The sequence below is a fragment of the Physeter macrocephalus genome, chromosome 20 (genome assembly GCF_002837175.3).
Source record: "Physeter macrocephalus isolate SW-GA chromosome 20, ASM283717v5, whole genome shotgun sequence".
In the NCBI taxonomy this organism is placed as follows: Eukaryota; Metazoa; Chordata; class Mammalia; order Artiodactyla; family Physeteridae; genus Physeter; species Physeter macrocephalus.
In genome coordinates, this window is record NC_041233.1 from 23,937,354 (window position 1) to 23,964,954 (window position 27,601).

The 27,601-nt window shown below is 40.6% G+C and overlaps 1 protein-coding gene across 4 annotated transcripts in view; it reads right to left on the reverse strand.

Annotated features, from left to right (window-relative positions):
* Positions 1 to 6: 6 nt before the first annotated feature.
* MICU1 (mitochondrial calcium uptake 1) overlaps positions 7 to 27,601 on the reverse strand; it is a 202,499-nt gene continuing 174,904 nt past the window's right edge. For all 4 annotated transcript variants that reach the window (XM_055081391.1, XM_024132038.3, XM_055081392.1 and 1 more), the window contains 2 exons: positions 6,796 to 6,885; positions 7 to 861 (listed from right to left, as the gene is read on the reverse strand). In XM_055081391.1, coding sequence (XP_054937366.1) covers positions 701 to 861; positions 6,796 to 6,885 — 251 coding nt within the window. In that variant the 3' untranslated portion in view covers positions 7 to 700. The remainder of the gene's footprint in view (positions 862 to 6,795; positions 6,886 to 27,601) is intronic.

Sequence of the window (27,601 nt, forward strand, 5' to 3'; positions counted from 1 at the left end):
ACGGGCCCAGCCGCTCCGCGGCATGTGGGATCCTCCCAGACCGGGGCGCGAACCCGGTTCCCCTGCATCGGCAGGCGGACGCGCAACCACTGCGCCACCAGGGAGGCCCCAGCAGCTACTTTAAATTCCTAATCTTGCTCCATTTCCACTGTGCACATCGCCTCAGAGCCACCCTGGGGACTGACACAGATCCTTCCTCTAGCCCAGGCTTCCCACCAGCTCAGGGTGCCTGGGTCATCCTTGTTATCATTCATCACTGATTTCCTTTTTCTGCCAGAGGTTTTCCCAATTTGTAGCTTAAAAAACACCAGCAGGAGGAGAAGCAAGGAATGTTCTTGTTAATATAAATCCACACCAAGATGACTCAAGAAATGGGTGTTTCCCAGGGTTGGCAGGTACATGGATGGTTCCCGCATTCTTTGTCTGTAGGGTGCTTAAATGGGTAGTACTGTCAAACGTGCCAAAGGCCTGCGCTTTTAGGACCTACTCATGTTTTTGAGGACCTCTAGGGAGAATCACTGGTTTAGAACCAGGGCCTAGCAGAACACTGGGAGAGGGGAAACTTGATGAGTCCTGAGATCATTCCCAGGAGGAAGGGAGCACTACTTCCGGAAGCAGCAGCAGGGAGGACTGTGCCAAGGCTCTGCCCAAGGGGCCAGGGTGCTTGGCCTGGAGGCTCGGCTCCACGTGCAGTTCTGGGTTACTGTTTGGGCAAAGTGAAGTCCCAGGCAGTTTCCTGTGCACATTTCCACATGGCCTGCATGAGGCGGGTGAAGCCCATGTCTTTGGGCTTCTCCAGGCCTCTCATCAGCCGTTGCTTCATGATAGAAACAAATTCCTTATTGCTCAGCTCTCCGTTGCCTAGAAGAAGAGGCAAACACAACAGGGATAAGTGACGGCCTTGGAACAAAGACAATGAGACAATTCCATTGCTCACATCATGTAGGTCCCAAAGCCTAGCTAGCGCTCTCTCACAGCCAAACTCAATTCTCTTGGTTAAAAATGAACTGGTTTGTACTGTCCTTGATGTTTCCAATTGCAACTCAGTGATAGTTCAGTGTAGTGTGACAGAAGTTGAATGAGAATATATATGTCAGGTCCTGTGCTAGATGTTGAGAATAAAGAGATAAAAATGACTTTGTCCCTTGAAATACCATCAGGTTATGGGAGAGACAAGTACATTATTTCAATAGTATGGTAAATGCCATAATGGGGTAAACAGAGGATGCTATGGGGGCACAGAGGAAGACTATCTAACCCAGACTGGGGAGGGTGCAAGTACAGATCAGTAAACGCTTCCTGGAGGTGACTCCTAAGTTGAATCCCAAAGGATGAGCAGGAAGTGGCCAAGCAGAGGGGAGTGAGATGGGGGAGGCATTCCAGTAGTGGTAGTAGCATAAGCAAAGGCACCTGTAGGAAGCAGCACAGCTGTTAGAGAACTACAAGGAGTTAGGTATTGCTGGACACACAAAGATAGGGGTATGGCCAGTAAACCAAAGAGGAAGGCAGGAGACAGGTCCTCAAGGATCTTGTATCCTTATGAAAGGGTTTGCACTTTATCTTCAGGGCAGGAAAGGACTGGGAGAGGGGATGTAGTTAGATTTCCATTTTGGGTAGATTTCTCTAGCTTGATGATGGTGATAGACTGGAGAGTGGCACAGATGGAGTGAGTATGGGAGCCAGTTAGGAGGCTGCTGCAATAGTCCAGGTGAGACATGATGAGGCTTTTCATGGTGAAAACTAAAATCAAAATCTGGCTTTGGGTTAAGCCCATTTTCTCATGGCTTCTCATTTGACCCTCTGCAGCGGCAGACTCTCAGGTCTGGAGGAGAACCTGGAGAGCATCTGGTCTGATCCAAGGTCACTTCTCAAGCCACATGGAATAGTAACCACTCCAAAAGTAGAGGACAGTTACCATTTGACTAGATGCCCAGGAGTAAACGTCTGCTGATTAAAAGAATGGCAGCCATTACTGGTGGTGACAGGAAACTAGCAAACAGACCTGTACTACTAATGACCAGTCTGGGAAGAAAGTAGTAAGAGGGAATAATTGGTTTACTTCTGTGTAGAGTACCTGAAAACCTAAACGGGCCCATGTCTGCTGTCTGAAAAGAGCATGGGCAGCCTCAGGGATACCTCAGAGCAAGATTAAAGCAAAAAAAAACAGGTAAAGCTAACCTATGGCACTAGAAGTTAGGGAAGTGGCCGCCCTCGGGGGTATAAGTGACCGGAGGGCAGCAGCACCAGGCAGCTCTGCGGTCCTGGTGATGTGCTGCTTTGGGATGATGCATGGGTGTGTTCAGTTTTTAAAAATTTATCAAGCTCCACACTTATGGTATTTGCATTTTTTTGTATGTATATTATACTTTAACTTAAAAAGTAGCCTGGCTGGGCTGAAAGTTAATCAGTAATATGGCTTATTAAGAATGCAATTAAAAGAACAAAAAGGTCTAAATAGGATTCCTAATATTTTGTATAAAAAGAAGCTTAAGATGAAAAAACCTGAAGTTATTTCTATTTATTTATTTTTTGGCGGTGTGGCTTGCAGGATCTTAGCTCCCCGACGGAGGATCAAACCTGTACCCTCGGGCAGTAAAAGCACGGAGTCCTAACCACTGGACCACCAGGGAATTCCCAAAACCTGAGGTTATTTCATTCAGACTACTCTGGGATTTGCTTCTTGCTTCCCTAAGGCCAGGGCTGACCAGTCTGAACGGCCTTTGTTACCTGTGAATTGGATATATGACTGAATGTCATTTGTGTGCATGTGTGATCTGTGACTGCAACTCTAAATTCTGTGACAAACAAGTCTGTTTGAAAATCGGAATTCTCTGTCCCCTGGCATTTTGACCTAAGATCTTGCACTGGTAGAAATGACAATGGCTTTCAAATTTAATATCTACTTCCCTTTTCTGTAGATTAAGAAAATGAACCCCGGGCTTCCCTGGTGGGTCAAGCCCTGGGCCGGGAAGATCCCACATGCCACGGAGCAACTAAGCCAGTGAGCCACAACTACTGAATCCCGTGTGCCACAACTACTGAAGCCCACGTACCTAGAGCCCATGCTCTGCAACAAGAGAAGCCACCACAATGAGAAGCCCGCGCATGGCAACGAAGAGTAGCCCCCACTCGCCACAACTAGAGAAAGCCTGTGAGCAGCAATGAAAACCCAATGCAGCCAAAAAAAAAAAATTAAAAAAATTAAAAAAAACTAAACCAAACAAACAAACAGAAAGAAAATAAACCCCATTTACCACCAAAAGCAAAGGTAACAAAAGCAAAAATAAACAAGTGGGATTATATCAAGCTAAAAAGCTTCTGCATAGCAAAGGAAACCATCAACAAAATGAAAAGGCAATCTACTAGACAGGAGAAGATATCCGCAATTCATATACGGATTAAGGGGTTAAAATGCAAAATATATAGAGAACTCATGCAACTCAACAGCAAAAAACCCAACAACCTGATTAAAAAATGTGCAGAGGACCTGGACAGATGCTTTCCAAAGAAGCATACAGATGGCCAATAGACACGTGAAAAGATGCTCAACATCACTAATCATCAGGGAAATGCAAATCAAAGCCACAATGAGATACCACCTCACACCTGTCAGAATGGCTGTTAACAACAACAACAACAATAACAAATAACAAGTGTTGGCCAGGATGTGCAGGAAAGGGAGCCCTGTGCACTGTTGCAGAGAATGTAAATTGGTGCAGCCACTATGGGAAACAGTATGGAAGTTCCTCAAAAAATTAAAAATAAAACTACCATACGATCCAAATTCCACTTCTGGGTATTTATCTGAAAGAAACAAAAACACTAACTTGAAAAGATATATGCACCCCTATGTTCACTGCAGCATTATTTATAAGAGCTAAGACACAGAAACAACCTAAGTGTCCATGGACAGATGAATGGATGAAGAAAATGTGATATGTGTGTGTGTGTATATATATTGTGTGTACGATGGAATATTATTCAGCCATAAAAAAGAAGGAAACTTTGCCATTTGTGACAATATGGATGGACCTTGAGGCCATTATGCTGACATAAATCAGAGAAAGACAAATACTGTATGATCTCACTTATATGTGGAATCTAAAACGAACAAACAAAAATAATTGAGTTCACAGATATATAGAACAGATTGGAGGTTGCTAGAGGTGGGGGGGATGGAGGTGGATGAATTCTGGTGCAGGGATTCAAAAGGTACAAACTTCCAGTTATAAGTAAGTCATGGGAATATAATGTACAGCATGAAGACTATTTAAAAACACTGTATTGCATATTTGCAAGTTGCTAAGAGAGTAGATCTTAAAAATTCTCATCATAAGAAAAAAAATTTGTAACATGTATGGTGACTAGACTTATTATGGTGATCATTTCGCAATATACACAAATATTGAATCATTATGTTGTACACCTGAAACTAGTATAATGTTATATGTCAATTATATCTCAATTAAAAAATTAGGTCCCAGAGATAAAATGATGTTTTAAAGGTAATAGAAGTAGATATTGATAGAGCCTCCTAAAAGGCTGGAAAATCAAACATTTCCCAGGACTTCCCAGGAGAAGAGGGGAACTGTGGTGCTGGTTGCCATTACTCCCATATTCACTTCACAAACCAGCTCTTGGATACTGGCTTCAAAAATTATAAACATGTCCTTTGGAAAAAACTCAAACTACCTAAAAGTGAGTAGAGTAAAAACAAAACCTGGGGAGGGTTACTCTCTCTGCAGCAGTGCTGTCCATTAGAACTCTCTGCGATGAGGGAAACGTTTTTATCTGTGCCATTTTCAATACGGGAGCCACCAGCCATGTGTGATACTGGAAGAAGTGAGTTTTAAATTGTATTCAATTTTAATTAATTTAAATTTAAATAACCACATGTAACTGTGGTATCATATTGGACAGGGCAGCTCTAGAGAATAACCACCCTTCCCTGTGGATGAGGACTCTCCTTGTCCTCGCTCTGGCGCTTCCTTTCACTCAGACCTCAGTTGTGGGTTCAGGGGGGAGATTTAAAGAACTCAAGTTCAACTTAAAAAGATAATGAGGACTTCCCTGGTGGTGCAGTGGTTGAGAATCCACCTCCCAATGCAGGGGACGTGGGTTCGATCTCTGGTCAGGGGACTAGATCCCACATGCATGCCACAGCTAAGCGTTTGCATGCCACAATTAAGTAACCCACCTGCCGCAACTAAGACCTGGCACAACTAAAAATAAATTAAAAAACAAACAAACAAAAAGTTAATGAATACCTGTTATGTGCAAAGTACTGTCTGAGGTCCTATTTGCAGGGGAGGGGGGATCCAAAGGTGAATAGGACTTGTAACTACCCATAAAAAGCTCACAATTTGGTAGGGACATTAAGTCACATACACAGAGATGGAGTGTAACATGCAGCAATGCGGACAAATTGAACCAAGTTAAGGAATAAAAAAACCAGAGTGATTCATTATGCTGGGATCAAAAGGGAAGGTTTCACACATGCAGGAGCTTTTGATCTGTTCTTGAATTCTGTGAGCCTAGCTTCCTGGAGGAAGATGAACAGTGAATCCTGGCTGTGAGACAGGGAATGGAAGTCATACAGTACAGAGGGAGGCAGTGCACTTTTGGTTCAAATCCTGGATTTGCTATCTAATACTACCTTTGTGATCCTGGGAAAACTACTTAACCTCTCTGAGTTGCAGCTTCCTTATCTGTAAAATGTGGTTAAAACTACTCCTGTGAAAAAAAAAGAAAAAAAAAAAAAATGTGGTTAAAACTACCCCTGTGAAAAAAAAAGAAAAAAAAAAAAAAAACTACTCCTGTGTCATAGGATTAAACGAGCAGTTTGCACAGTGTATCTGGCTCATAGTAAGCAATGAAAAAACTGTGAGATAACTAATAAGGACCTACTGTATAGCACAGGGGACTCTACTCAGTACTCTATAATGATCTATATGCGAGAAGAATCTAAAAAAGGGTGGATAGATGTGTATGTATAACTGATTCACTTTGCTGCACGCCTGAAACTAATACAACATTGTAAATTAACTATACTCCAATAAAAATTTTTAAAAATAAAGTAAAAATTAAAAAATAAAAAAATTTAAGGCAAAAAAAAAAGAGAAGAGATAAAACTGTGAGCCTCCATTATTAATATTATCATCATTGTATCAGCCAACATAGCTGAGAAATAAGGGCAGAGCAGAACCAGGATCCCTTAAATGGGCTAAATAAACTGCAGAGTGCTCACAGACACAACAGACCTTGGTGTGCAGCTGGACTGCTATGTTGTAAATGACTGAAATGTGCCCTGGGTGGTGGAGTGATCAGTACCATCTTCTTCCTAGAGACATTCAAATACTCAAGTGCTCCTATCTACTACGCAGTAAGCTGGGTCTAATTTTTTTTTTTTTTGGCCGTGCCATACGGCATGCGTGATCTTAGTTCCCCAACCAGGAATCGAACCCGTGCCCCCTGCAGTGGAAGCGGGAAGTCCTAAACACTGGACCACCAGGGAATTCCCTTGTTTTATTTTTAAGATCCTTAGGGTCATAAATGAATTTAGGCCTACAGGCAAATTAGAATTATAAGAAGAAATGGAGAACACAAACCAGGACCAGGGGTGATATTTCTCAGTGTCGTGAGTCTGAGGGCTGAGCTACTGATGTGGGAAATGGGGAAGTTGAAGCAGTCTAGGCTGGTACCCTGGAGCTGGCTGCAAGGCTCCATCATGAAAGTGTCTACTTCAAGGGCAGTAAGGCTTGGTTTTTCCGCCGGACTCCAGAGGGCCCCACTCACCATCACAGTCAAAGAGCGCAAACACCACATCACACACGTGATCTGAGAGTTCCACTTTAGCCACTGTCCTGGCCACCTGCTGCATGGTTACTGAAAGAAGAAAGATGTTGAGTTAGCACAGCAAAGGGATTTTCATTTTGCTTTCTCTGAATGGAAGGATAAAACTATTCAATCACAATAAAAAATTTTCAAGTGTATTTACGTCACATTTAAGAAAATGATAATTCAGTTTTTAATCCATAACCACCTTTCCTTTTTAAAAATTTTTTTTGCGGTACGCGGGCCTCGCACTGTTGTGGCCTCTCCCGTTGCGGAGCACAGGCTCCGGACACGCAGGCTCAGCGGCCATGGCTCACGGGCCCAGCCGCTCCGTGGCATGTGGGATCTTCCTGGACCGGGGCACGAACCCGTGTCCCCTGCATCGGCAGGCGGACTCTCAACCACTGCGCCACCAGGGAAGCCCCCCCGCCCCTTTCCTTTCCACTTCAGATTCCATTTTCTTTCTACTGCTGCCGTAGTTTAGGAGGTATATATAATTAAGTAAGAATGCCTGATACTAAATTTATAGAGAAAGTAGATTAGAGGTTACCAGGGGCTGGGGAGTTAGTGGTTAATCCGTACAGATTTTCTGTTTGGGGTGATGGAAAAGTTTTGGAAATAGTGGTGATGGTTGTACAACACTGCGAATGTAATTAATGCCACTGACTTAGATACTTAAAAATGGTTTAAATGGCAACTTATATATATTTTACCACAATAAAAATTTAAAAAGTGAAAATCCACATAATATTTAAGGGTGGAATTCTAAGTCTTCAGCATGCAATGGTGGCTTTTCTAATAAATTATTACCAGAAGAGTGCCTTGAAAAAAAATAAAGAATGCCTGATAGTCTCCATCTTGGCATTTCCCTCCCACTGGCAAGAACACAATAACAAAAAGTCAAGGAAATAATAAGGCAGAGAAAGGATGGGGAAGTGGGGAACAAGGACACTTGTCTAAGTGCACTGAGGCTTCACCCACCAGTTACTGACTGACAGTGGAGAATCTGCATGGCTGAGCTCCTGCCCTTCCTCCCAACAGGTTTTCCATCAGCCCCTTTGTCTTTTCCAACAGTGCCCCTTGCTCCCAAGCAGTGGCCCCATCTCACTAGATCAGTACAGTCTCTCTTTTTTTTTCTTTTTCCAGATCTCATCAGAAAATCTCTCCTCTCTTGCCATTTTCTCTTTCTCTGACATTTACTGTTAAACACTAGCAATCACGTGAGAACTGGGTTCTCACAAAAAACAAGCCAGGAAGGACTAGGCAATTTCCCCTGCCTTCTCTGCCATTTATCCTCAAGCCTGATCCAGCTACATCTATAAATTATGTTATTGCTTACAGACACACTCTTAAGTGAGGTAAAACTCAGAGGGAAGAAAAAGATGAATTTCTATTTGTGAACCAACTAGCAACAAAGTGTTCATATCTATAAACCTCAGATCAGATTCTTCTAGAAGCAATGTGAACTTAAACTAAAGGCAGTGTGCCTTCTCTGCTTATTTCATTCCTATAATTTCAGTTCTTTCTTGTCATTTTTTTTCTGCATTTGCTCTTTCACTTCACCTCTATAGCCTCCATTATATTCACCACGGGGCCCCTGAGGTCAGCTGATACAAATGCCAGAACAATGCAGAGAAGCAAGGCGACGCAGTAGAAAAACTGTGCTTGCAAGTCACAAGACCTGAGCTCTAGTCCTGGCTCCATCAACTTGCTGTGGTGGAGTCACCTGATCTCTTTAGGTATAATATTCTCATATTCAAATGAGGGGATGCCACAGGATAGCTGCTGAGGTGGCTTAGTAGTGCAAAGAATGGTTTATTGGCGTTTTCTAGAATCTTAGGGTGAGGGATAGGGGTGGAGGTACACAGAAATAGCTGAAGATCTTGTGTGGCGAAGGGTAGAAGAAAGGTATAGAGGCCACAAGCTGGGCTGTACCTTAGTGTCCACAGCCTCTGGCTGGAGGGGGACTAGGCTGCTCACGAGGGCGGGAAGAGTCAGATTCCTCCTCCTGCAGCTTTAGGTTACTGCTCATACCGCCCCTCTTCCCGGCATGTGAGTTAGAGTGAAAGAGTAATCAACATCCCTTGGAACTAAAAGACTTAAGCAGAATATATTATTGTGTGGATGTTCACGAGATGTGGTTAAGTGCTGACGGGGGAGATGGGGCCTCTACAGGACTGTAGAAATTCTAGGGTTTAGAAACTTAGCCTCGTAGGTCTAGACATTTGATTCTCTCAGTCGGCTCAGGAAGAACTGATTCCTGCTAACTAAATGGCCCGGGGAAGGAAGAGAAACCAGAAGGTCAATTTACAATGAAAATAGTTAACTGTTAAGAGAACTAAACTGATGACAAGCTGGTCATTATACGTCTCAGTAGGAAAATCTACTAAGGAAACTCAGTTCACCTCAGAAGATTGCTCAGTGAAAACAGAATCAGATCACACTGGATGCTCTCAAACTGTGATCATTTACTGAATTACCCTTTGCAGCCACAGAATTGTGTCCTGAGAAGTGGCTCAAAACCTGTTCTATGTAGATAAACATGAACGCTTTATGTTAACCATTCCTTTCTCTGCCAATGTTTGTTAACCATGCCTTTTTCACACCAATACCACACCTGTTAAACTGAAAACTACCCTCTTTTTCTCTTTCCCAGTTCCATTTTCTCAGGGCAGAGCGCCTATTGCCAATTCTTTTTTTAAAATTGGAGTATAGTTGCTTTACAATGTTGTGTTAGTTTCTACTGTACAGCAAAGTGAATCAGCTACACATATACACATATCCCCTCTTTTTTGGATTTCCTTCCCATTTAGGTCACCACAGAGCACTGAGTAGAGTACCCTGTGCTATATTATAGTAGTGCTAATTCTTCTTGATACTCCAAGTGCCTATCCTTTTCCCCATGAAGACAGACTCTTTCCTCTAAATAAACCATTAACTAAATAATATCCAAGAATGTCAGTGAGAGCTCTTGGCGTTTTTTTTTTTTTTAAGTGGAAAGCTCATTAAAGTGGTATTAAGTGGTTGTAGAATAGGGACTTCTGGAAGCCACTGTCAGGAATCCCTCATTACAAATACCATCTCTTGACAGAACAGTTACAGAATATGTTCCATCTCACACGGAGAGGGCTCTGACGCCATCTGTACTACAGGAGCTAAGTTATTCAAACCACTGGGATGTTACCAGCCAGCAAAGAGCCTGGCTGGGGTGCCCTTTCACAGTCCAAGATCCTCAGATAAGCCCCCAGGGTGTGAATCAGAGCAGTGGAGGAAACAAACATTAAACTAGCTGGTGAGCTGTACAGCCAAGAGCACTTGGAACAAGTAGGATGACAGCAGATTACAAGCCAAGTGCTTGACAGCTGGTCCTGAGAGTTGGCTCATTCAGATTTGCTTCCACATCTCTGAACCACAAAGCCATAATTAAATCACAGCGAGGAGAACAATCCCTCACCCCCTCCGCCCCAGATCTCAACTTCCCCATGCAGACCAGTTGTTGGTACTGGAATTTGGGCCTCCCTTATTTGATGATGCTAACTGATTGATGGTTGGGATTCTAATCTGAAAGATGTCTCTATGGAGCATGAAGTCACCCTGGAGAAGGCCTACGTTTCCAAGCCCTATCTATTCCTTTGGTACAAATCTGGTCCAGCTGCCTGCACAATAGATGGACATGAGATTGGGTGATTTCTACTAGATTGGGGAGGAATTTGCAGAAGCGTGCTGAATTGGCACTCAAAAACGTGTTAACCATCTGGCTTTTTGAAAAGTGCAGGAAGAATCTGAATTGTGCCAGGACCCCCAATTTACTCTCTGGCACAGTCCAAGACTGGACAATTCAACATCAGACAGAAACACATACTGAGTTTGTGTGACTATAATGTCAGAAGCTATATTACATAAAACTATTCACAACAGTAGTTGAACAGAGGAAAGGAGAGCTCTGGAGGGATAACAGCCCAAACATCCACTTGGAATCAGAATCTTAGAACTGGAAGAGACCTCAGACGAAATGTAAAATGCAGAGAATTTGAATAACTTGCTCAGGGTCACAAAGCTAGCTAGTAGCACAGCTGGGTCTAGAATCTGGGTCTTCTGACTTCCAGCCAATGCTCTTTTCTCTATACACACTGGATCCACTCGATCCCTTATATGGACAACGGATCCCCCCATGAATCTGTCACTCTGTTTTTGTTTTTGTTTTTTTTGGGCCGAACCTCAATGGCTTGCATGATCTTAGTTCCCCGACACCCTCGGCAGTGAAAGCGCGGAGTCTGAATCACTGGACCGCCAGGGAATTCCCATGAATCTGTCACTCTAAACAAGAGAAAGAGCTCAGATGAAAGAAAAGCCAAGTTGGGGATTACTCCTGGCTAGTGGGCAGGGACGAATAACTGAGTAACAACTAGGCATTGTGAAGAGCCAGCATTATAGTTTGACCACAGATCTGATTGCCCTATACATTAGCATTCCCTTGGAATGCATACTGACAATTTTAAGAACTTGAAGAAGTTTATTAAAATGCAACCCAATGAAAAGTATATGAAACAAAGGTGGCCCTGGGAGCTTCTATACCTCTGATGCATAGATAGATCTGCGGACAGTGTGACCCAGTTAGGAAATGCGTGTCTCTTCCTAATGCAAAGATGTTTGGAAAGGTGATACGCCACATTGGGTTGACAGTCTCTAGCTGTGCGGCCATGTGATTATTCCTGTCTTCCTGGACTGCAGTGGAGAAAATCAAAAGCTGGCTGGTGACTGCCAAGGTTAAGTGAGGGAAGACATTTCTGTTTCAGCTTTGGAAGGGCTTATGATGCAGAGGTCCTAGTTTCTTAAATCTATACCTAGATGGCTTGGGCAAGGCGGGGACGGGGGAAGGATTTTCCTTTAAAAAGCACCTGTCCTTTCTTTTGCATCTTCTTCCAAGATACTTTGGCTAATACAACATACACATTTCAGCCTGATTGACGGGGTGTGGGTGGGGAGGAAAGGACAATATTTAGGATGACAAGCAATTTAAGGAGCCAAGAGCAATGCAGTATACTAATAATGAAAAATATAACAATTCTGTGTTCCGCATGGTGCTTCTGAGCTGCAGGCAGGTTGACCCCCTCTGTGTGCTCCGGCAGTCCACCGTCAGAGGTGATGCTGGTGATCCTGGCTCTTAAATACTGGTATATGCCACAAAGGAAACCTGTGGTCAGGTTTTCTGAATCTCAGAGCATCATCCCAGATGACTGCTTCAATGGGCTTACATGATTAATCTAGTAAAACTGATTTACAGTAAGGTTTATTGCCATTGTCCAGTATTGTATCTGGCGTCATTAAAGACGCTCAACACATTTTGTCCACAAAGGACAAGCATTTCTATCAGCATCATTAGGCAGTGATTTCAGGTGCCACGCTCAGAGGGCAATCACAGTTCAGTGGGGGAAACCATACAAACCATTAAGATGGAGAAATACATAGGAGAACTATCAGACATTAACAGACACATATGGGTCACAGTGGAATAGTCTGTACTTCGTTGGAGGTACATTTTGGATCCTAATTCTAAAGGATTAAAGAGACATACTGCTCCAGATTTGGCAGGTACAATAGTAGGTGATGGGATGTGGGGGTCTGAGTAAAGTACTGAAAGCAGGAAAGGATGCTAATGCCTGACAAGAGAGCTAGAACAGAGGTGCAGGTGGGGATGAGATTTTGCAGGGGGCCAGTCAAGTCTCCTTGCAGGGAAACCTTTATAACACAGCCAGGTCTTATCTGGAGACCAATTTACCATATTAACTTGCTTTTCCCTCTTTGACTCTTTAAATTTTCATTATTTTTTATTTTAAAAAGTTATTTTTCATTAGATAATACATTCAGCTGTTTCAAATTCAAATGGTACAAAAGGGCTGAAATCTCCCTCCCAAACTTATACCCCCCACCCCCTAGTTGTCCAGAGGCAACCAGTTTCCCCAGAAATATTTTCTAGATATAAAATCAAATATTTATTCTTCACTTCTTCCCACAAAATGGTGGTATATTAAATGGTTTTGTTTGACTCATTTAACAATATATCTAAGAAATAATTCCATTCCAATACATAAACAGTTCTTTCTTAACAGCTGCATAGTATTCCACGAAGAGGATGTATCATTATTTAAATAACCACTTCCTCATATTATTCTAACCTCAATCTTGAGGAGGAAGTGCCTTTTATCCCCCCTTTACAAAATTACTTCTTTGGTGGGCTATGGTTGTTAGCTTCAACAGAGTCTGAATCTCTGATGGCTAAAGTTGAAAGCAACTGAGATATTTAAGTTCAGTTTGCTGAAATTATGCCAAAAGGCTAAATACTCTTCACCTTAACAAGTGTCTTATAAAAACTTCAGAGGCTTCTAAGGGTAGTAACCCCTTAAGCCCCCCAAAAGCAGCACATGCGTTAAACAGTAATCTCTATACTTCCCCAGTTGGTATAATTCCTTTCTTATCCTTTTCATAGCAGGATGTAATGTTGGCTGATGTTGTTCTCACTTATCTATTTAAGTGGATGTTTTGGCAGTTTATCCTACCCTCACTCTCCTCTCTCCCACAATGGTAATCATGAATCCCTAAAGCAGCTCTCTTCCTCCTTGGGGCACTTATATATAATTTTACTAAATCACAACATATTCAAAGCAACATAGTTAAGACAGAATCAGTCTTTAGAATTGCTAAGTAACTTTAAATTAGGGGAAAAAATCAGGTCTCTGCAGAGAAAGTGCCTCATGAAGCAAACGTTTCTTTCAGAATTTGAGGTTGCCTGCCTACATCATGAATAATTGTGTTTAAAAAATCGATGACTTTGTCTTGAATGAAATCCTGGCCAACATTCCTCTTCACACATAAATGTTTTTACGAAATGCAATAACGAACTGAAGCATAGGGGCTTGTCTCCACAAACTTTAAAAGAATTTATAAAATAGGAGCTTTTTTCCCATAACCTCTTCCCCACACATCTTTATGACATTCTCATTTCCTGCCTTCGTTCTATGGCTGTCTGGGGATGCTCTCCCATACATTTTTGCTGTGATCTTTCCCTATTTCTGCCTTCCCATAAAAGCACTGAGTCCCCAGTAGAATTCTCTAGGTCCTTCTCGTGGCAGTGGATGCCGCGTACTAAAGAGAATAGTGGTATGGAAGTGTGTGAACCTGAATCTCTGGTCTCAGTTTTGCATCACACTAGCTGTGATTTGAGCAAGTCATTTTCCTTCAAGTGTAAACAAAGAGGTTAAAACAATAAAGCAAGGGTTTTGGGCTTCCCTGGTGGCGCGAGTAAAATGATTTCTAAGCTTTTTTCTAGCCCTAAAATTTTATGACTGCTATTCTTTTTTTTTTTAAGTTCAAGTTTTTATGAGCAGTTTCTTAGTCTGTAAATACTAGCTTATTTTTTTTTTTATACATGGATTAAATAAAACACGTGCTAGACTCAGGGCAACAACTGTCCGCACAGAAAGATGATTTCGAGTGGTTTTTTCTTGCTCTTAGAACTCTGGGATTTTGATGGCTTCTGTGCAATCCCGTGAAGCCTGGTCTACACAAAATGCAGCATGGAGCACATCACCCTACCGCGCTGTGCCCCCCGTACCACCCCAGGCCCCGCTTCTGACGTGCGCTGAGCAGCTGCTATGTACTGGTCAGAGTCCGGTCATTTCACAAGTGTGAGCTCACTGAATTTTCACAAGAACCATTTGAAATGTCTCCATTTTACAAAAGAGGAAACTGAGGTACAGAGCTGTTAGATTGCCTGCCCAGAGTCACACATCACCAGTGTTGGGTCCCTCAAGCGACTTGGCACCCTTTAGGCAGGCAGAGTAGGTCGCCACAAAGATGGAGTGCAGGAACTTTGTCAGGAGGTGCTGACTGCCATTCTTAACATCTTTTTAGATAACATGGCTTAGATCAGTTAAAATGTCCATATCTTCAGAAGTCCTCAACGAATAGAATGGTGGTAATTTCTGGTATGGTGGGTAGAATTCTGAGATGGTTCTCAACATCCCCACACCCTGTAAAATCTCCTCTCTTTGAATGTGGGCAGGACCTGTGAATAGGATGTGATACCACTCTTGTGATTAGGTTACTTTACATGGAAAAGGTAATGGGGATAGTCACTCCCATGATTACAGTTATATAAGAACCCATCTCAGCACACTGGGGAAAGAGATTCTCCTGCTGGCTTTGAAGAAGTGAGCTGCCATATTGTAAGAGGGCCTGTGAGAGGGCTGCATGGCAAGGAACTGCAGCAGCCTGCTGTCAGTGACAGCCAGCAAGAAAAAGGGACATCAGTCCTACAACCAAAAGGAAATGAATTCTGCCAAGAACCCAGGTGAGCTTGGAAGAGGACTATGAACTCCAGATGAGAAAGCAGTCCTACTGATGTCTTGATTTCCACCTTGTTAAGACCCTGAGCAGAGAACCCAGTTATGCTATGCTCAGACCCTGACTTACAGAAACTAGGGGATAAATAGGTGGTATTTTAAGCTGCAAATTTGTAGTAATTTGTTATAAGCAAGAAAGTTAAGTAGGGAAGGTATTTATGGTTGGGAATGTCCTTTTGAGGTTCCTCAAATCATACTTTATATACAGCTACACTCATTCTAGGTACATTTTATGGAACTGTCACTTTTCTGCAACTACTATACCAAGCTCCATAAACTAGCTCTTATAGAGGCACTAGCCAAGATCTAATTAAGTTTTAAATTTCTTAACAAGAAAATAAATTAAAACTGCCACGCTTCTTTTGGGAATTCAACAGCCTTGCTCTGATTTCAAATGTATCTGACAATTATAAGTTAGTTCATTTTCACACAGATTTGGATATTTAGGCTATAACATGTCCCTTAAAACATTACAACATTCAGTAAAAATCTGATTACTTATAGAATTTCAAATCTGGAAGAACGCTTGGAGATAATTAGTATAACTCTAACTTGAGGTCAGAGAAATTGTGACTTGCCCATGTGTCAAGGAAATTAATGACATGGGAAGGTGTCATACTCCTATCATTCTCCCCCTCACCCTAGGTTTTTATTAGAGCTTTAGCATCCTTTTCAGGATCTGACCATGTTTAGAATTAATTCACTCATTTATTCAACATTAATTAAATATCTACTGTATAAATATACATAATTCTTCTAGGCTCAGAGTAGGACACAAAGATGTGGAAAACATGGTTCTTGTCCTCAAGAGTTTACAGTCCAGTAGAAAATTCCCCCTTGAATGCTGTGGATACTAGAGATATTAATACTGCTTAGATATTCCTAGGAACAGAGAAGTTAAATAATGATAATGCCTTCTGAAAGCAATGATCCCAAGGATTTTTGGATGAATGATGAAACTTAGGAGAAACTAAAAGCTCCAATCTTCCTATTTAAAAAATACAAAAAAACCCAACTTATAACTTCTAAACTAATATGAATCTCAAAAAGTATCTACTGAAAAAAGCAGTAGATACTACTTTCTAAGAGAACAAAATTAAGCCTCATCAGTTCTAGGATTTTCTTTTTTTTTAAATAACTTTTTGGGACTCCTCTGGTGGCGCAGTAGTTAAGACTCTGCCTGCCAATGCAGGGGACATGGGTTCGATCCCTGGTCTGGGAGGATCCCACATGCCGCGGAGCAACTAAGCCCGTGTGCCACAACTACTGAGCCTGTGTGCCACAACTACTGAAGCCCGTGTGCCTAGAGCCTGTGCTCTGCCACTGCAAGAGAAGCCACTGCAATGAGAAGCCCGTGCACCGCAAAGAAGAGTAGCCCCCACTTGCCGCAACTAAAGCCCGCGCGCAGCAATGAAGACCCAAAGCAGCCAAAATGATAATAATTAATTAATTAATTAATTAATTAACTAAAAAAATAAGATAAACAGGCAGAGGAAAGTCAGTACCTTGGGGTTGAAAACAGAGCAGGCAGCTGTGTATAGTCATAATTTCAATCTAGTATAGTAATTTAGGGTTATCTCATTTAATTTTCACAATAGCCCTGAGGCAAGTAGCCCTTGTCACCGTTCTACAGATCAGGAAACTGAGGTTTTGAGAGTTTCAATGATTTGTTCAAAGTCACAAAGCTAGTGAGTAGTAGGGACTCAAAATCAGGTTTGAGTTTAAACCCAAAATTTATGCTTACAAATGTCTTGCATATATTTAGCTCTCAATAAATGCTAGATGTTGGAACCGTCTCTAAAAGTATAACAAAGTATTGCTACACCAACGAGTAGAGGTGATGAGGAACAGCTGGATCGTTAAAAGCTGAGAAGTCCATCCACATCTGTATATTCTATAATTTGATGTTCAGAAACTGACAGCTTAGTATATACATATGTCTTTTCTGTTCTGTGGTATCCTTTAAAGGGATACTAACTTTCCTTGCTACATGACCTTATTTAAGTAACTTTAGGCTTTTGTGTATTGGTTTCTTCACCAAAAAGTAATATGGTCAGAAAAGTGAAGAACACAGATGTGTCTACTAAGATGTTCCTGTGTGGGATCAGAAGCTAGATTAGACAACTCCAAGAGTCTGTGTCACTGTAGGGTATGCATTACAGATGTCAGAGCGTGTCTGAGTGGGAGAACGTGATCCTGAATAGACGAGACAATTGTAGGGGGAAAATGTCATATTTCATCTTCAAGAGAAGGATACAAACTCCAAAACATCATAGTTTACCAAAAGGACTTTATTCTCACCCAAGAATGGTCAACTCTTAGCCAAAGGGAACTGGGAGGAAATAGCCTAGAGCCTATCTTACCTAAGCTATTGAGAACCATAGTTCAAAATGGTGAACTGCATTGTCTCCTCCTGGATTGCGTTTCAGCAAAGATTTTCAAATTCCAGCAGCATTTTGGGATATACTGAGGGACAACATGACGGTGTGGAAAGAACACAGACTGGGATCAGAGAGACCTGAGCTTGAATTCTAGCTCTACTTAGCGGGGTAACCAAGAGTAAGCTGCTTCATTTTATATTTCCTTATTCATAAAATGGGGGATAATACTACCTAACTTCCAGTAAAAATACTTGGGATTGCAGAGAGTATCCTGTAGGGGATATGCCACAGGTTTTACTATTTATTTTCTTGGCTTGTCAGGTAATAAGGTAAACTGTACGTATAGGACAACTATAAAGAATTAAGGACAACCATGTCATAAACTATGACTTTCAGTTTAAGTGGGCTTGTGCTGGGGCATGAGTACTAAAGGCCATGGCCTATATTTGTGCGATTATTTCCTGTATTATAGTTCAAAGTACACGGGGGACACAACTGGACCTACCAGTTTCCCAAATCTCTAATATCCTAAGGTGCTTATAATGGGGCTTTACCATACCTAGAAATCTTTTATTCTCTTGGCAGAAATAAGAATACTCTAAGTCATACAGGCCATAGCTCATTCTAGAGCTCCAACTCAAATAATTTCTAACTTTTCAATCATAGGATGCCATGGGGAAGGAGTCGTTCAATTTTCCATTACCTTCTTCAGCAGACTAGGTAAATCATTCAGACAGCCCTTGAGAGGTTATATATCTAATTTTATGCCCAGTATGTATATGAATAAGCAATAGAACCAATTCCTCTTAAGTGCTAAACAAAAGAGATGACCTATAGTAGAAACGTACTATAGTTCCTGCAGAAAGGTTCTTTCTCCAAATGGTCAAAATTCAACAAAGACATGTCATTCTTGCCTGAGAGTTGTCATTCTCACATGAACCATGTAGAACTAAAGAAAGAGCCACAATGAAATTTGGCATTTTCACTCTGAGGGATTACATCACGCTGGAATGTAAATCTGCAGTTGCCACCTGCCTGGGTTCTCCAACTGTTCTGAGAAACAATAGCTCTATAAGTTGTTAAAAGACATTCTGAGGCAAGTCAAGTTTGGGAACTATATCACTCTCTTGGAGATTAATAATGCACATTAGCATATTAAAAAGTTGGCAGGAGTAGTGCTGCAGGAAGAAATTTTGTATAACCTGGCATTTTCCAAACTTATTTGAACCATGGAACACTTTTTTTGGGTTTTGTTTTAAACCCACAAAACCATTAACATATTGCAGTATATAATGTTCTTCACGATGCTGTTTCAGAAATTCTGTACTAAATTATGTCTAAAGACAGGTTTGCAAGCTCTAAAATAGCCAACGAAGAGAAAGTGCCAGGGCCTCTAAAAGGTGCCAATTTCTGAAGGTCCTAACCTTTTGGGAAAAAATGAAGACAGCTGAGACCGAGAGCAGCAGGCAGACAAAAGTACTCCTGTGTCCACCCCTGCCTCACTCTTTCCCTGCCCCCCACAGGGGTCAGAGGCCCTAATTAGCACCTATCACAACAACTTGAACAGCTTGTATCCTTTTCTTTCTCCCCTAATAGACTGTGAGCTTCTTGAGAGTAGAACCCTGTGCCCAGCACAGTGCCTATGCTGCTAGCTGAATGAATGGATGAACCACACTAAATCTGGTTACATCATCAACCTCATAATGGAAGCAGCAGGCATTTATTAAACATTCACTGCACGATAGGCACAAGGTTAAGTGCTTTATGTAGATTTATCCTCAGAACAATCCTATGAGGTGGATATTATTATCCTGATTCTAAAAACATAGAAACTAAATTCAGAAATTGCCCAGAACTACTCAGCTAGTCAATGATGGAGCCAAGATTCAAATCCAGACTTGTATTCTTAACTACTACACTTTTCTTCCTCTCTTCTAAGATTCATCTCAGCAGTGAAATTCCATGATTCAGTGGAAGGAGAATTGGTATAGAACTCAAACGAATAGAAAAATCACTAGTATGACTATTAGGATGAGGAATGTTTAAAAGCAAAGGGGAGGGCTTCCCTGGTGGCGCAGTGGTTGGGAATCTGCCTGTCAGTGCAGGGGACACGGGTTCGAGCCCTGGTCTGGGAAGATCCCACATGCCCGGGAGCAACTAAGCCCATGAGCCACAACTACTGAGCCTGTGCATCTGGAGCCTGTGCTCCGCAATGGGAGAGGCCACGACAGTGAGAGGCCCGCGCACCGCGATGAAGAGTGGCCTCCGCTAGCCGAAACTGGAGAAAGCCCTTGCACAGAAATGAAGACCCAACACAGCCAAAAATAAATTTAAAAAAAGCAAAGAGGAGAGTGCAAGGAGAGCCTGCAAAAGATAGGCACATCTGGCAGAGCAAAGGAAGTGAAGACAGGCACATCTGGCAGAGGGAAGGAACTTGGAACGGTAGCCAAGCACAGGCTAGTCTTTCCATGCACACTGCAGTACATCACTTAACATTGCTGATATCATGACCCCCTTAAGCTTGCATGAAGTTGAAATGTACGTTAAGTCTAAAAGATAGGGGTTATAGTACACAATGAATTCATGACATGAACTTGTTCTCTGGGTCTACTGTCAAAGGTGAGGGGTTATTGGCTTGAGCTCCTATGTCTTTTTCACATCTATCAAGATGTTCATTCACTCATTCATTTATTGAGCAAATATTTATAGGGTGTCTACTATATCCCAGATATTGTCCTAGGCACAGGGAATATATCCAGGAACAAGACAGATAAGCATTCTAGTAAACAGAGACAGATAATAAATACACACATAAATACACAAGAAAATATCAGGTAGTGATAAAGGGTATGATACAGGCTGATGGAGTTACCAGGAAAGTGATTTATATGAGACCTGAGTTACAAGGAGCCAAATACACAGAGATCCTGGGAAAGAGCACTTGAGGTGAAGGAACAGCCTGAACAAAGTCTTTTGGGTGGGAATGAACTTGATATATCTAGAATATAAAAGAACATGTGGAATGTGGTGAACTGGTAAGAAAGTGATATTTGATGTACTCAAAGAGTATACAAGAGCCATGCCATATGGAGCCCTGTAAGCCTAGGTAAAGAGATCAGGACTAGAGTAGGCTAGGTGGAGAAACAGAGTCAGATTCAGGATGTTTTGGAAGAAGGGACATGGATTTATTGAAGAAATAAATATGGGGATGAATGAGTACAGAATCAAGGATAATGCTTACTTCTGTTTGTTCGAGCTCCTGGACAGATGAGGCATAATTCAGTTAATAAGTATTTATTGAGGGTCTACTATCTATGTACAAAATATCACAGTAGTCTCAGCTCTACCTGATAAGCCGTATTTGTGAAAATTCAAGCCCATGTCTATAATTTATGGATAGGGATTGATGACAATAGTGAAGGCAGAAGATTTTAGGTTAATGCCTCTTTTTAAAAAAACTATAAAAGCTATAGACAATATAGTTACTTTTTTATAATTTATATTGAGTAGTCACGGAAGGCCTCTTTGAAGAAATAGAAGTTAGCCATGTAAAGAGTATAATTAGGTTTAAAAAAATGAGTTTTTAAACAGACAATACAAATATTCTCACGGTAAATTAAACTCATATTTTTTTTGTTTCTATTTTTGCCTTACTTTGTGGACTATGTATGAGTGATATTTAGGTCTTGGTTGCTACAGTGCATTGAATGGTGGCCGCCCCAAGAGATATGTCTACATCTTAGCCTCTAGAACTTGTGAATGTGACTTTCTTTGGAAGAAGGAGATTTGCAGATGTAATTAAGGATCTTGAGATGATACCAGGTGGGCCCTAAATCCAATGACAAGTGTCCTTACAAGAGATATACAGAGGATAGACACACAGATATACAGAAGAGAGAAGGAGGGAGAAGACCACATGAAGACAGAAGCAGTGATTGGTATTATGCAGCCACAAGCCAAGGAGTGACTAAGCCACCAGAGGCTGGAAGAGGCAAGGGAAGATTCTTCCCTAGAGCCTTCAGAGGGAGTGTGGCCCTGCAAACATCTTGATTTCAGATTTGTGGGCTTCAGAACTGTGAAATAACTTTCTGTTGTTTTAGATCACCATGTTTGCGGTAATGTTACGGCAGCCCTGGGAAATGAATACACTTGGCTTCTCCCTCTTACTTAGTATGAATCTAGGCCAGTTTCCCCTAGTTATCTATATTTTACACTCAGGGACTCCAAAGTTACACAGATAAAACAATCTAAGAAGTCAAAATAAATGCCAAATATCATCTATCTCAAAACCAAACGTATTTTTGGATATCAGATATGACTGTATATAATTTGTACCACTTCCTCTATTAACAAGGATAATGAGGCATGAACTCTATGGAGAGACTAAACATCCCAGGAAATGGTTTGAAGTCATTTGAAAGAAACACTTTATCTTTTTTTTTTTTTTTAACCACTAGTTTGCACTTTCCTTTGCTACCATTACCCTGAATCATTCTATTTTGTACATCCTGTAATTTAAACACAGACAGTGATTCATCCTATATAATTGTTCTTTAAAGTGAATCTATTGTCTTTAGTTGGACTTTTCAAAAAAAGGTATGCAAATATAAATAGGAGCTTATTAATTTTATTTTAATAATAAGTGATGACTTCAAATCTTACATCTTTGGATTTGCAGATGCTGTCAAATCTGTTTTGTGAAACAAAGCAATATAACCAAAGCTATTCTGGAGAAATGACCCTGTGGTATTACACATACACATACATAACCTCCATGATTTCATTAATTTTTTCCAAAGGCTTCTACAAAGGTCAGAGGAGGTATTATTTTAAACAAAAATAAATATGTAAACAAGCAAGGAGACAAATGCTGTTTTAAAAAGTTATGTGGATCAAGAAAATGAAATAAAAGGCATCCAAGTTGGAAAGGAAGAAGTAAAATGATCTCTGTTTGCAGATAGCATGATCTTATATTAGAAAATCTTAAGAAATCCACCAAAAAGTGTTGAATAAGCAAGACTGTGCTTATCAAACCTGATTCAGTGCTTTGGAGAGATTTAAAAATCACAAATCACAGTACCCAATGGTGAAATAAAAACATTGTCAGATAAACCAAAAACTAAGAGAATTCACTGCCAGCAGATTTGTACCATAAATGATAAAGGAACTTCTTTAAACTGATGGGAAGTGATACCAGATAAAATTTTAGATATTCAGGAATAAATGAAAAACACTCAAAATGGTAGGTATGAATAAATGGTAAATGTGGCTAAGTATAAAAATTATTTTTTCTGTTAATTTACTGAAAAATATAATTGTTGAAAACAAACATCCTAACATTATGATACGGATTATAACATATACAGAGGAAATACAAAGTGACAACTATAGCATAAAGGATGGGATGATGGTAAATGGAACTGTATGAATGCAAGGTTCTTACATTTCACTTGAAGTGGTACAATATTAACTTTAAGTAAACCATGAAAAGTTATAATTTCTAGAGAAACCACTAAAATATAAAATGCAAAAAAGTATAGCTAAAAGGCCACTAGACCCAACTCTATGTCTAGAAGAGATATACCTTAAAGACACAGATAGGTTTAACATAAAAGAATAGAGGAAGACATACCATGCAAACAATAACTACCCAAAGAGCTGGAGTAATTAAATCAATACCAGACAAAATAGACTTCAAGAAAAGGCGTATTACTAAACATAAAGGGGGAATATTTCATAATGATAAAATGGCCAGTTCATCAGGAAAAGACAATAATCATAATCATTAAGTATGTATGCACTTAATAACAGAGCTCAAAATTAATGAAGCAAAGACTGACATCATTTAAAGGGAAAAACAGATGAGATTGGTTCAAGATGGCAGAGTAGAAGGACATGTGCTCAGTCCCTCTTGTGAGAGCACCGGAATCACAATTAACTGCTGAACAATCATCAACAGGAAGACACTGGAACTCATCAAAAACGATACCCCACATCCAAAGACAAAGGAGAAGCCTCAGTGAGACAGTAGGAGGGGCGCAATCACTAGAAAAGATATACAGAAGAGAGAAGGAGGGAGAAGACCACATGAAGACAGAAGCAGTGATTGGTATTATGCAGCCACAAGCCAAGGAGTGACTAAGCCACCAGAGGCTGGAAGAGGCAAGGGAAGATTCTTCCCTAGAGCCTTCAGAGGGAGTGTGGCCCTGCAAACATCTTGATTTCAGATTTGTGGGCTTCAGAACTGTGAAATAACTTTCTGTTGTTTTAGATCACCATGTTTGCGGTAATGTTACGGCAGCCCTGGGAAATGAATACACTTGGCTTCTCCCTCTTACTTAGTATGAATCTAGGCCAGTTTCCCCTAGTTATCTATATTTTACACTCAGGGACTCCAAAGTTACACAGATAAAACAATCTAAGAAGTCAAAATAAATGCCAAATATCATCTATCTCAAAACCAAACGTATTTTTGGATATCAGATATGACTGTACATAATTTGTACCACTTCCTCTATTAACAAGGATAATGAGGCATGAACTCTATGGAGAGACTAAACATCCCAGGAAATGGTTTGAAGTCATTTGAAAGAAACACTTTATCTTTTTTTTTTTTTTTAACCACTAGTTTGCACTTTCCTTTGCTACCATTACCCTGAATCATTCTATTTTGTACATCCTGTAATTTAAACACAGACAGTGATTCATCCTATATAATTGTTCTTTAAAGTGAATCTATTGTCTTTAGTTGGACTTTTCAAAAAAAGGTATGCAAATATAAATAGGAGCTTATTAATTTTATTTTAATAATAAGTGATGACTTCAAATCTTACATCTTTGGATTTGCAGATGCTGTCAAATCTGTTTTGTGAAACAAAGCAATATAACCAAAGCTATTCTGGAGAAATGACCCTGTGGTATTACACATACACATACATAACCTCCATGATTTCATTAATTTTTTCCAAAGGCTTCTACAAAGGTCAGAGGAGGTATTATTTTAAACAAAAATAAATATGTAAACAAGCAAGGAGACAAATGCTGTTTTAAAAAGTTATGTGGATCAAGAAAATGAAATAAAAGGCATCCAAGTTGGAAAGGAAGAAGTAAAATGATCTCTGTTTGCAGATAGCATGATCTTATATTAGAAAATCTTAAGAAATCCACCAAAAAGTGTTGAATAAGCAAGACTGTGCTTATCAAACCTGATTCAGTGCTTTGGAGAGATTTAAAAATCACAAATCACAGTACCCAATGGTGAAATAAAAACATTGTCAGATAAACCAAAAACTAAGAGAATTCACTGCCAGCAGATTTGTACCATAAATGATAAAGGAACTTCTTTAAACTGATGGGAAGTGATACCAGATAAAATTTTAGATATTCAGGAATAAATGAAAAACACTCAAAATGGTAGGTATGAATAAATGGTAAATGTGGCTAAGTATAAAAATTATTTTTTCTGTTAATTTACTGAAAAATATAATTGTTGAAAACAAACATCCTAACATTATGATACGGATTATAACATATACAGAGGAAATACAAAGTGACAACTATAGCATAAAGGATGGGATGATGGTAAATGGAACTGTATGAATGCAAGGTTCTTACATTTCACTTGAAGTGGTACAATATTAACTTTAAGTAAACCATGAAAAGTTATAATTTCTAGAGAAACCACTAAAATATAAAATGCAAAAAAGTATAGCTAAAAGGCCACTAGACCCAACTCTATGTCTAGAAGAGATATACCTTAAAGACACAGATAGGTTTAACATAAAAGAATAGAGGAAGACATACCATGCAAACAATAACTACCCAAAGAGCTGGAGTAATTAAATCAATACCAGACAAAATAGACTTCAAGAAAAGGCGTATTACTAAACATAAAGGGGGAATATTTCATAATGATAAAATGGCCAGTTCATCAGGAAAAGACAATAATCATAATCATTAAGTATGTATGCACTTAATAACAGAGCTCAAAATTAATGAAGCAAAGACTGACATCATTTAAAGGGAAAAACAGATGAGATTGGTTCAAGATGGCAGAGTAGAAGGACATGTGCTCAGTCCCTCTTGTGAGAGCACCGGAATCACAATTAACTGCTGAACAATCATCAACAGGAAGACACTGGAACTCATCAAAAACGATACCCCACATCCAAAGACAAAGGAGAAGCCTCAGTGAGACAGTAGGAGGGGCGCAATCACTAGAAAATCAAATCCCATAACTGCTGGGTGGGTGACTCACAAACTGGAGAACACTTATACCACAGAAGTCCACCCACTGGAGTGAAGGTTCTAAGCCCCACGTCAGGCTTCCCAACCAGGGGGTTCAGCAACGGGAGGAGGAATTCCTAGAGAATCAGACTTTGAAGGCTTGTGAGATTTGATTGCAGGACTTCGACAGGACTAGGGGAAACAGAGACTCCACTCTTGGAGGGCACACACAAAGTAGTGGAAGGAGAAGTGACCCCATAGGAGACTGAACACCAAAAGGGAGGGAACCCAGCCCCATCCATCAGCAGACAAGTGGATTAAAGTTTTACTGAGCTCTGCCCACCAGAGCAACACCCAGCTCTACCCACCACCAGTCTCTCCCATCAGGAAGGTTGCACAAGCCTCTTAGATAGCCTCATCCACCAGAAGACAGACAGCAGAAACAAGAAGAACTACAATTCTGCAGCCTGTGGAATGAAAACCACATTCACAGAAAGATAGACAAAATGAAAAGGCAGAGGACTATGTACTAGATGAAGGAACAAGATAAAACCCCAGAAAAACAACTAAATGAAGTGGAGATAGGCAATCCCTCAGAAAAAGAATTCAGAATAATGATAGTGAAGATGATCCAGGACCTCAGAAAAAGAATGGAGGCATAGATCGAGAAGATGCAAGAAATGTTTAAAGACCTAGAAGAATGAAAGAACAAACACCTAGAAGAGTTAAAGAACAAACAAACAGAGATGAATGATACAATAACTGAAATGAATAAACTAGAAAGAATCTATAGCAGAATAACTTAGGCAGAAGAATGGATAAGTGACGTGGAAGACAGAATGGTGGAATTCACTGCCATGGAACAGAATAAAGAAAAAAGAATGGAAAGAAATGAAGACAGCCTAAGAGACCTCTGGGACAACATTAAACACACCAACATTTGCATTATAGGGGTCCCAGAAGGAGAAGAGAGAAAGGACCTGAGAAATTATTTAAAGAGATTATAGTCGAAAACTTCCCTAACATGGGATAGGAAATAGCCACGCAAGTCCAGGAAGTGCAGAGAGTCCCAGGCAGGATGAACCCAAGGAGAAACACACCAAGACAGAAAGTAATCAAAGTGACAAAAACTAAAGACAAAGAAAAATTATTAAAAGCAACAAGGGAAAAACGATCAGTAACATAAAAGGGAACTCCCATAAAGTTAACAGCTGACTTCTCAGCAGAAACTCTACAAGCCAGAAGGGAGTGGCATGATATATTTAAAGTGATGAATGGGAAGAACCTACAACCAAGATTACTCTACCTGGCAAGGATCTCACTCAGATTCAACAGAGAAATCAAAAGCTTTACAGATAAGCAAAAGCTAAGAGAATTCAGCACCACAAAACCAGTTCTACAACAAATGCAAAAGGAACTTAGCTCTAAGTGGGAAACACAAGAGAAGAAAAGGACCTACAAAAACAAACCCAAAACAATTAAGAAAATGGTAATAGGAACATACATATTGAAAATTACCTTAAATGTGAATGGATTAAATGCTCCAACCAAAAGAAACAGGCTTGCTGAATGCATACAAAAACAAGACCCAGGGCTTCCCTGGTGGCGCAGTCGTTGAGAATCTGCCTGCCAATGCAGGGGACACGGGTTCGAGCCCTGGTCTGGGAAGATCCCACATGCCGCGGAGCAACTAGGCCTGTGAGCCACAACTACTAAGCCTGCGCATCTGGAGCCTGTGCTCCGCAACAAGAGAGGCCG